At 36.7% G+C, this 11410-nt stretch overlaps 1 protein-coding gene across 1 annotated transcript; it reads right to left on the bottom strand.

Moving 5' to 3' along the window:
- Positions 1-2698: 2698 nt before the first annotated feature.
- LOC107662895 (peptidyl-prolyl cis-trans isomerase FKBP4-like) lies at positions 2699-10504 on the bottom strand. The gene is made up of 10 exons (XM_016453024.1): positions 10074-10504; positions 8827-8971; positions 6499-6641; positions 6272-6392; positions 5881-6037; positions 5704-5794; positions 5302-5385; positions 4701-4886; positions 3968-4207; positions 2699-3851 (listed from the first exon to the last, which is right to left on the bottom strand). Exons 1-10 carry the CDS (start codon positions 10161-10163, stop codon positions 3756-3758), a joined length of 1353 nt encoding a protein of 450 aa, XP_016308510.1. The 5' UTR covers positions 10164-10504; the 3' UTR covers positions 2699-3755.
- Between the last annotated feature and the right edge of the window lie 906 nt (positions 10505-11410).

Here is an 11410-nt window from a genome sequence, read left to right on the forward strand (position 1 = left end):
AATATTTAAAAAATATTGGATAGATAGATAGATAGACAGATAGACAGATAGATAGATAGATAAAATACTTGTTTAAATATTAAAGGCAGAAGGGATAAAAAAAAACTTTTTTTGTCTCATTCATTTGGCTATACAATGTTAATGTTCATTATTATTGTCCACAAAAGCATTTATTCTTTTTTAAATGCTAATTCACAAGAAACTGGGATGATCTCCTAAAAGTCCATAGAGGACAAAGGAAAATGTTTGGATGTGTTGTGCGGCACAGCTGATCTGGATAAACCTGTATGTCCCGCTATACTGTTGCTGCGGGTTGTTTTGCATGCAGGTTTATTTGTCTTCAGTGTCAATGGCGTTTCCAGCAGATGTGGCATGGGCCACACATTTGAATGCGAGACATGAAAGAAAGAGAGAGATGAGCTTAGCAGATACATCACCGACAAACAAGCATATCTGCCTGGGGACTTTACCATCCCCAATGACCAATGTGTTACCAAGTGACACACTGCAGGCAGACATGAGGGAAGATCTCAAGTTTTCAAAGCCAGTGACATAAAATTACGCTTCGTTAGAGAAGCTTTGCATTTTCAGTAATGTAAAAATATAGGAGTTTAATTTAGGTTATGTAATAGTAGTTTACAATATTTTATTTAACCTTAAAATGTGTGCAATGCTATTTTTTTTATATGAAATATATTTAAAACAGATACTCCTCAATTAAGTAATTTCTGAGTGTCAGTAACTGTTCACATGTTTAGTTTGCTATTTTTATATATTAAAATGGAGTATGTTTTAATACCCCTGGTTTACATATTTGGGTCAAACATTTTGTTATTTTGCATGTTGTGTTTGTCTTTAAATATACAGACAATGTTTACTGTCATGTTCATATTCATATTTAGTAATAAAGAAAAACACACATACAAAATTTGTTTTCCACAATCAGGATGGAGACTTTTCATTGACTTCTGTTGTTTTTAGATTGTGCAAATCCAACCCTCATAGAAACCTTTGTGCATCTGAGATGTATATTATTATTTAGGCATTATGTAGTATGTGATTTAAGCCATTTCCTTATGTGGACCGTTGGCTGATCGCTACACTGTAGGTGATTTCAGGTTTTACTGTCTATTGGGTTTGATTTGGTCAGTGTTTCAAGTTCCACGCAAATGCACTTTACTAAAAAAAAAAACTTGCATTGTGTTGTGTAGCAATGCACTACTTGCTTTTTTCACGTTTATTCTTATTTTATTACTGCTAGACTCTACTTATAGTGTATACTCTATATCAGGGATCCTCAAATCTGGCCCACGAGATCCACTTTCCTGCAGAGTTTAGCTCTAAACCTAATCAAACACACCTGAGCATGCTAATCAATGTCTTCAGGATCATTAGAAAATCACAGGTAGCTGAGTTTGATCAGGGTTGGAGCTAAACTCTGCAGTGCATTGGCCCTCCAGGGCAAGATTTGAGGAACCCTGCTCTATATACTCTATACGCCACAGCCCTGCAGTTTATTCTACCCTAATTAAATGCACCTGATCCGGCTAATCAAGTCCTTCAGGCTTATTTGAAAACTACATAGTTATGTGTGTTGGAACTAAACTCTGCAGGGCTGCGGCCCACCAGGAACTGAGATTGATACCCCTGCTCTATTTATTCTACTCACTACAGACGCACTCTTACGCACCCTGCAGCTGTATTGTATATGAAATGTTATATATCTCATATGCTTGGCATGTTTACTCTTTTAGAACCTCCGAGGCAAAGTCCTTGTTAAGTACATCTTGGCTAATACATTTTCTGATTTGAAAGTTGGGCAGTTATTTCTGAATTAGTCTTTTCCTTCTCAATCTAATGACAGCTGTTTGCATGATTGTGGTATTGAAGTTGGTGAAGGTTTCATAGACAAACCTATCAAAACAAGTTGGCCTAATGCAGTGGTGCTCAACCTTTTTGACTCCAAGGCTCCCCCTTCTGTCAAAGACAATATTTGAATGGATATTTCTGACACTTCTGGTGTAATGACAAAGCTGCTAGTTTTCAAACTTTACTTACAGAGTGGTAATATATTAAATTTGTGATTACAGTAATATTTGTCTGGATTTTTATTTTTTTTTTACCCACTAATAACAATTTCTATTTGATTTTACAATTTGTCAATTTATATAAATTAAAAAAATGTATTTATTATAAAAATGTCATTTAATTTTTTTAATAATTTCCAATACTTTTCCAGGACTATAAATCACACTTTTAAAACGATCATAATCATCAAGGTTGCCCAAGACCATGAGAATTATGGTTATTGAATATGTCAGTTAAGAAAAAAAAAAAAGATTGTTCAAAGTTATAAAAAAAATAAAGTTTTATTAGAAAATACTATTCTCTACTTCAGAATTTCACATTTGTCATTTCAAGTAACACATTAAATGTGAGAAATTGGAGAAATGTAGCAATTTCCCTGTGAAAATGGTTTGGACACCATGTTTTCAGCATAGCTGCTTCAGCTTATTAGCCTAGCATTTCTGTAGTTTTTCTGTATTTTATCTGACTGTGAAGTAGAACACTGGGTCATCCAGTGCATCTATTTCCTTTTATGAATTCCACTGGCTCACAATTTATCTTTGCAGAGACAGACGAATTTTATACTACTTTCACACTGTACTAAATGCTACAAAGCAGACACTACAGCAGGAGGATTTGGAGTGTTTTATTGTTCTAGTCAACATCAGAGGTGCATCAAGGACATGGGAAAATAACTATCTGTAGGTTTCGCGCACAAACCACACTACAGTACTCCTGTCCTGCATGACCTCTATCACACAGAGCCTCTTCTGCCATGACAATTCACCATCAGATTACCGTGTGCACGAGCGATTATGGAGAAATCATGGGGAATCTTGTGCACAAGAAGATGAAAAGGCAAGGGACAAAACGCAAAACAGACTGCAGTTCTAGGTTCATGTTCTCACCTTGTATTTTAAAATAGCAAACATCTCAGCCCATATTGATGATTTTCTCCACTAGAACCATCTCACCAAAAAGGCTGCACACAGAAAATGAGTAAAGCGCAAACTAGACGATTCTTCACAAGAAAGGTGTATGGTTTCTCCTCTAAAATGCTTGCAAGACATCAGCAGAGATTCACTATTGAAATGCTTCCAGTTGTGACACATTAAACATGAAGAACTTAACAGTGGAAAGATGTTTTTAAAAAGGAAAAAGAACAAATCAAATGTTTACAAGTCAAAGAAATCAAAAGTCTTTTTTGCCCTGGCGATCATTTCCATGCACTTTGCATAAAGTTTAGTGACAGGACAGAAAAGCGCTTTATTGTACAGCAGTGCAACTCAAGAGTTTCTAAGGAGCAGCGATGGTATTGCGCCCATGCGAGAGGCTGCAGTACAGGCTACAGACAAAGAACGAGTTCGCTTTATTTCCACCATATCTCAGAGAGACGCAGCAGAGAACATGGCCAGGTCGACTAGCTGCCTTACAGTATCGCGCACAAACATTCATACACATGTGCAATCATATGCGAGTGCACACCTGGCCACAAGGGTCTGGCCACAGTACAAAAGCAAACCACTTGCTACATTAGATTAGAAACCAAAGCAAGTACGCTTCCTCACTCGCAAAAACACAGTCGCTTCAGGGGGACAGATATTATAGAAGGTACAAAAAAACCTCTTAAAAAACAAAACATAACACAGAAGACAGTAAATAATACAGACGCACACGCAAGCACGCTATTATGCTGCGGTTTGTTCCTGGGCTCCGTTTTCATCTATTTTTATTGTACTACCATTCTCTTTCTTTTCCTGCTCCTTCTCTTGTTCTGACTCTTTCTGGAAAATAAAAAACACACACAAAAAAAAACAACAACATTAGTTAGAAGACAACAGCTATCTGGTGTTTAAATCTTTTGTGCAGTGACTAAGAGCTAGTAACCGTAGACACTTACTTTGGCGTCTCTCTCTGCAAACTTCTGGAACATGTTGGCATAGAGGCGTTTGTCCTTCTCATGTTGCTCTTTGATATGTTTCTGGCAGAGCACAATCTGGCTCTTCGCAGCCTTATTGGCTGGATACAACTGAGTAACGTGCTGGAAGTCTGCTCTCGCCCTGTCAAACTCCTTCATGACAATCAATGACTCTCCTCGCCTAAACAAAGCCTTCTCGTTATTTGCGTCCAGCTCCAGTGCCTTTACACCAAAAATACAGAAAGCAAAAAGAAATCAGGACAAATGAGAACAGTTTGGTCTCTTTTTAATATAACCTGCAATTTAGGATTCAAGAGTGAATATCAATAAAGAGAAACTCTGTCCAATGCCTTTTTTTGCTTTTATACTTGCTAAGGATGATGAAAAACACAAACATTAGAAAAAAATGTAAACAGAAATTAGAAATGTAACTGAAATAGAATATTCAACAATAAATAAGTACTCAACAATATTCAAAATAAACAAGTACTAAAATAAAAAAGCCAAATAAAAATATTCAAAAATAACTAATAATGCTTATTTACATGAATGAATGAATGAATTTTTGCTCATTAACCATTTTAATAAAGGCAATACAATTTAAGGGTCATTTATTAACGTTTAATAAACTTAATGTATTAACTTTTGCAGCCCTTAAATATGACTGTGTAAGCATGACCATGTGCAAGCATTAATAATGTTGTTCATTTCCTACCTTGTCACAGTTCTCGAGGGCAGGATTTGGTTCATGCAGCTTTAGGTAGCACATAGCTAGGTTGAGATGAGCAGCCAATCGCAGAGCTTTGGCTTTCTCTTCCTCGTCCGGCTGCATACTAGACTCGTGCTCCAACCAGGACACAATGCGTTTGTATTCCGTGGCTGCCTGCTTGTATTTCCCCTCCTGTGCACAGAAAACACACTCCAATTCTTAAAGGGGTCATATGATGCGATTTCAATTTTTCCTTTCTCTTTGGAGTGTTACAAGCTCTTGGTGCATAAAGAAGATCTGTAAAGTTGCAAAGACTAAAGTCTCAAATCCAAAGAGATATTCTTTATAAAAGTTCAGTCAGCCACACCTACCTAAAACGGCTCGTTCTAACACGCCCCCACATATCTACCTCACTATGTGGGAAGATTTGCATAACGCCGCCCAAATGTTAACGCAAAGAAAGAAGGCATAACTTTTAGTCTCACTGTAGTTTTGTTGACAATGTTCTTTTTAGCAGCATCATATGACCCCTTTAAAAGTGTACTATTAGATTAAAATGGGACGTAGTGGATGAATAACATGTCAGTGTGTATGACATTTCTGCTACCTTAAAATACTGAGTTCCTTTCTCTTTGACGATGGCACTCTGTTCTAGTTTCTCAGTCGTGTTCATCTCCCAGGATTTTTTTGCCTGTATGAGAGAACACAACATATTAAGCTCATATCCATTCATGACAATGACCGTGTACAGACATTACTGCTTAATTGATCACTTACAGACTGTAATTAATCTTAAAGCATGATTTAAGAAAAAAATAAAGCTAGAAAACATATAACAAATTATTGTTGTTTTTAGGGATGGATTCAATGACCTTATATCAAGGAACAAGTAATGTTATATTACATACCCAAAAGTTCCCTAAATGTTAACCTCAAAAACATAATATCCTGAGTATTTTCCTGAGTGAATTCCTCTGTGCACTGCTTTTATTTAGGAGCACACACTGACCTTCTCAAATGCTTTCAATTTGATTTTGTACTGCAGCGTAGCATTAGGTGGAATGTTGAATTTGTTGCTGCCAGCAGCTCCAAAGCCATACCTAAGATTGATGCACACGCATAAATAAATGAACAAAGCATGGACATCAACAGACACTGCTTGCAGTTGTAAGAAATGTGTCTTTACTTTGGTTTGATGGTGAAGAGCGCCTCTTCTCCCTGTTCCATAGCCTGCAGAGCTTTCTCCACACCTGGAGGCAGACCCAAACTCTCTCCTTCTCCCACCTCAAACTTCAGCTCACGCTCGTCGAAAACGCGGTCCTCGTGACAGCCCTCCAACCACACTAACCCAAAGAAATAGAACGATTAACTACTGCAAAGAGTGCACTAACACAGAATGATTAAAGGAATAGTGCACTGGAGAAAGCAATTTTCGGGTCAACTGTTTCTTTAAATCAGTTTTGCTTCATTCTTCTGTTAACATTTGATTTACTCATTTAGTGGACCCTTGCAGACTGACATGTAGATGAATTGCTCTCCATTTATTGATTGTTGGAGGAATAAGAGCAGTGTTTTACCTTCCACAGATGCACCCTCATTAGGCTTTGTGTATCCCTTCCCCTTAGTGATGATCCTGCGAATAATTCCACTATCTTCTTCATCTGTGATGTCCTCCCCGTGAAACTCAAACAACTCCACCTGCCAGACAAACAAATAGACACGTCAATACACAAACTCCTTACAATTTTCTTTATTATACAATACAATATTCTGAATATCCTGTTCACATGCATCTGGACCTCACCTGGAACACAAGGGTAGCGTTGGGTGGGATTTTGGGTGGGCTGCCAGCAGCTCCATAGGCATACTCAGGTTTGCAAATCAGTTGGCAGATCTCACCAATCTTCATCGTGGCCACACCGATGTCCCATGCTTTGATCACCTGACCTGTGAGAAAGCAAACAATGGTTTAAAATGGTTGACTTGCATGTTAGACAATGTCTTATCTATTCTGTATTTTCTAACTACATCTGTCCCTAATCCCTGCAGTTCCCACACTGCACATGGTTAAGTTCAAGATGGTTTAAAGTTGGCATGAAATGGAAATTCATGTTTTCTAAATGCATGTTGTGAACGATTCATTCATGCATGTTAAAAAAAATGTTTCCTTACCATTTTTAATCAATATATCGATGTTTCAGTGAAATGACTATCTTCTCCAATCATTCAGTCTATTTAAACCCCAGCCCTTCCTTACAATCAACAGCAAGCTCGCGTTCAGATCTGCCTCCATCCAATAAACAACCAATGCACAGAACCAAATTCTCGTCAAATCCATCTTTGTTTGATGATTTGTTTCACTCGAACGTACAACACAAAAGGGATGACGTATTTTTGTAGGCCAAAACCTGTAAATAAGTTAGCATTTTTGCACATCCGGTTTCCATCATCCCAAGGTCAATGTATTTTTGAATGAGTTTTTGGTTAAATGCCTGAATAAGGTCTGTGGTTAACACAAGCTCCAGATATTTTGACGTTTTTGATTTTTATAAAGCTTTTACTTTAAAGGGGTCATATGATGCGATTTCAAGTTTTCCTTTTTCTCTGGAGTGTTACAAGCTCTTGGTGCATAAAGAAGATCTGTAAAGTTGCAAAGACTAAAGTCTCAAATCCAAAGAGATATTCTTTATAAAAGTTAAGAGTCAACCACGCCTATAATGTTATTTTTAGCAACATCATATGACCCCTTTAAGCTGTTACTTTTTAACAGGTGTCTTAACACTTAACACAGATAAACTCATCTACTCACTAGTCGCTTTTACAGCCTCATCATGTTTATAACTGTACTTTTGCTAATTATTCTAACTCAAACCGTGATGTAGTTTGTATTAGAATGTATCTGTGTGCTAATGTGTATTTATAGCCTATGTTTAGCTTTTTACTTCTGCCGATTGTATTTAGGGTTCAAAATTTTTTAATTCACAGTGCTTATTTTCTGCAATATTCCAAAAGCCAACGTAAAAATCCTATTGGGGTTTCATCGAGGGAACAAAGGTGATGACAACTTCCAGGTTAGCCTACAAAAATACGTAATCACAGACGTAAGAAATTATCTGTCACTACTTACATCAAATCGCTACTTTAAGCAATCATAACAGGTGTAGGGTTGGTTATCGAAAACCAGTTCCATTTTAGACCCAGTTCCAAATTTCCAAGAACCGGGTATTCGATAAGACGCGTGCATTTCGATTCTGCTTAACGATTCCTGCGTTCGCATTTTAATGTAATTAAAAACGATTTAAGTGCAGGAACGGAAAGAACTTGCGCCCTGTTTGAGTGCAGCGCACACGAAGCGCAAGCGCGAGCACAGAGAACAGAGGTCGCGGTACAGGTTCCTGGTTTGTGTCCGTTCTCGAACCGTTCCGTGTATTTCCACTGTAGAAAAGATTGTTGTACAGTATTTTTAGATCTGCGTGCGTTCGGTGTTAAAGAGACAGCAGCCTAATAAACGTGCTGCCTGTCATTAATGTTAAGCAAAGAACAAAAGAAAATCATTCACTGACCTTGACTGAATATATTTAATAACTTTAATTGATTAATCTATATTTTATTTATGAAAAGAAAACTATGCAGTGTTTTTAAACTTTTAATTATAGTTTCTGTACCTGAAACTTTGTTCAGTTGTATTTATTTATGATATTGCCAATTGATTTGTTTGTTCCTATCTTATTACTGACTGTTTACTTGTCTTTAACACTTTAATATTTGAAATTTATATGAATCTAGTTGTTTTTGCTGTGGTATTTTTTTTTTAAAGCATAGGCAAAATTCCTCTTGCAGTGTTCTGTAGGCTGCTGATTTTTGCTCGTGTTATTCAGCTGCAACAGAATGCTTTGTAAAAAAATAGAATAAATGTTTGACATCTAAATGTTTGACTTAATTTTTTTTATATTGGATTTTTTATCTTATTGGAATCGAAACTAGGAATCGATAAGAATCGGAATCGATAAAATTCAAACGATACCCAACCCTAAACAGGTGTTATTTCTATATAAAACTACAGCGTCAACAACCTGTTTAAATATCAGAGAGGGTAGACAAACACTCAACCCACTTTACTCACAACACCCACCTTTGCCCAGCTCAAAGGAGAACTTCTCTCCTCGATCACGGCTGGAGTCGAACTGCGTGCCATCAAGCAGTGTTCCAACATAGTGTACAAATACTTTATCACCGGTCATAGGCAACTCAGTGCCTGTACCCTCCTTCTTGACCATCTGTAGAAGAGAGAACGAGATTAATCATCAATCTGTTGGTCACACTGCACTACACCTGTGATCTGTCAATCTTCAAAGAGCGCAGACAGAAAAATGTTCACGCCTAATGCTTACATTTATGATACGTTACCCGAAAACAACAAATGAATTCATCTACATTTGTATATAATAAATTACTTTTAAATTGCACAGGTGTGCCATATTGCAAATTATAATTACAGCTCATTCAGATGAATTTCTCAAATGCATTACACTGAAAGTGTTCAACTACCCAAACAAGTAATTCCTGTTTGAATCAGTTTCCATCTGAAAACACTAACCTGAGAGAAGTTTCCTGAAATTACATGCTGACCTGCATGTGCATATTGAATAGGCTGCCTCTCAGTTCATTACATAAACAAGTCACTTGTATATAAATTCAAAATAGATGACATCTGAATGTTTACTTGACATTACACATGGTTAATCTACACAAATAAAACTACAACATTGAAACACAACTAAAGAAAAATTAAAGTTCATCTAAAAATAAGATTTCTGTCGTCATTTATTTGCCCTCATGTTGTTCCAAACCTGAATTACTTTATTTTTTTTTGTCTGTGGAACACGAATTTACCATTTAGAGCTTATGACAATATCAGTCACCATTCGCTTTCGTTGTATTAGACAAGACTGCAATGAAAGTGAATGGTGACCGGAGCTGCAAACCGCAAAACATCTCATTTTGTGTTCCACATAAAAAAAAAGTAAGTCATATAAGTTTGGTTAGACATTAATTAGTAACTTATGATAAAACTTCATTTTGGTGGGTGAACTGTCCCTTTAAGCTGGACAAGCTGGCTAAAAAGATCTAACGTTAGCAATGCTATGAAGGTAGAATGACGTCAAAAAGATTTGCATATGCAGGGTAAGAGTTGTCTGCAGAATTAACAACAGGCGGTGTTTGAAACCAATTAGCAGCGTTTATTCACATTTTAGTGCATACAACAGCTAGAACTGCAGTAATGTGAGCTAACAGAGAGAAATATTGACTCTAACATGCATTCAGTCAGTCACACCTCCCGTATGGAGTCAATGCGGCTCATGGCACTGCAGCATTTACCTTTAAAACACCTCCATCTTTCGTCGGGGTGATATCTTCACCCTCGATGGAGATGCTGCAGCCTTCATTCACCACCTCTTCTGCAGTCATCTTTGATTTTAAATGGATATTTCCTTCGAAACGGCCTCAAAAATAACTTAGAACCACTCTCCTCACAGACCGTCTTCTGAGGTCTTTCCTTCACATAAATCACTGGATTAATCACTCGACGTCTGCAGGGCTAAATGGAATTAATATCGCGATTAGGAATGGATTTGGTGATCCACGGCGAATATTTGGCGGTTCGTGCTTGTTAATTGTAGTTTTTAAGTCCACGGACGAGCTGTGCGAGATATTTATAAAACGATCGGCCCGCCGTTGGAAACTGAAGCGACTCGAACTTTCCAGAGCTGCGCGAGAGTCTAGAACCAGGGTTGCCAGGTTTTCACAACTAAACCCGCACAATTGCTACTCAAAACTAGGCCAATCCCGTTCCTGGGGGGCGGGGCGGGGGGTAAAATAGACGTTTTTTTTTGGCGTTGTTCCCCTGGTAAAATTCGCATTCCAAGGGCTAAATACCACGTTATTGGGGTCGCTGCCTTCAACCCGCGGCAACAGTGTTAAAGTAGCCCATTTCCGCGGTAAAACAACGGTCTTGGCAACACTGTCTAGAACTAACTGCAACCATAGGCACCGTCGCTAAACTCTTAACCACAGTTAATAACGAAAAAATGGTTATATAATTTATTATTATTAATAATAATAATAATAATAATTTATGCATTTAGCAGACGCTTTTATCCAAAGTGACTTACAGTGCATTCAGGCTATACATTTTTTTACCAGTATGATATATTTATATTATTATTATTATTATTATATTTATATGTTTTTATGGTCAGTTTAGGTTATTATTATTATTTGTCTTTATTCATGCCAAACAACTTGACGTGCACTTGTAACAAGTATAGAACAAAACTAAAATATATAAAACAAGACATATATAATAAGAATAGTAATAATAAAATTAAAACCAAAAGCCAGAGAAAAGAAACTTTTATATAAGGTTAAAAGATTGAAAGTATTTTTTGAGTTTTTATGCCTATAAAAAACAAAGCATATAAATTATAGTCTTTTAACTATGTTTGAAGACAGCATGTATATGTAGCCTGTTAATACTATGATGATGATGATGTTTATTTTCCCCACTGTATGATGTTGTAAGTGTTGTTAATGGTGTGTATTATAATAAAAAGAATAATACAATTTTGTTTTAAAATACACATTAGTATTTATGCTGCACACTTTCAAAAAATGTTAATATTTAAATGCATGTAAACTAAAACATGTATTATATT

This window comes from Sinocyclocheilus anshuiensis, unplaced genomic scaffold (genome assembly GCF_001515605.1).
Source record: "Sinocyclocheilus anshuiensis isolate Anshui unplaced genomic scaffold, SAMN03320099.WGS_v1.1 scaffold739, whole genome shotgun sequence".
Lineage (NCBI taxonomy): Eukaryota > Metazoa > Chordata > Actinopteri > Cypriniformes > Cyprinidae > Sinocyclocheilus > Sinocyclocheilus anshuiensis.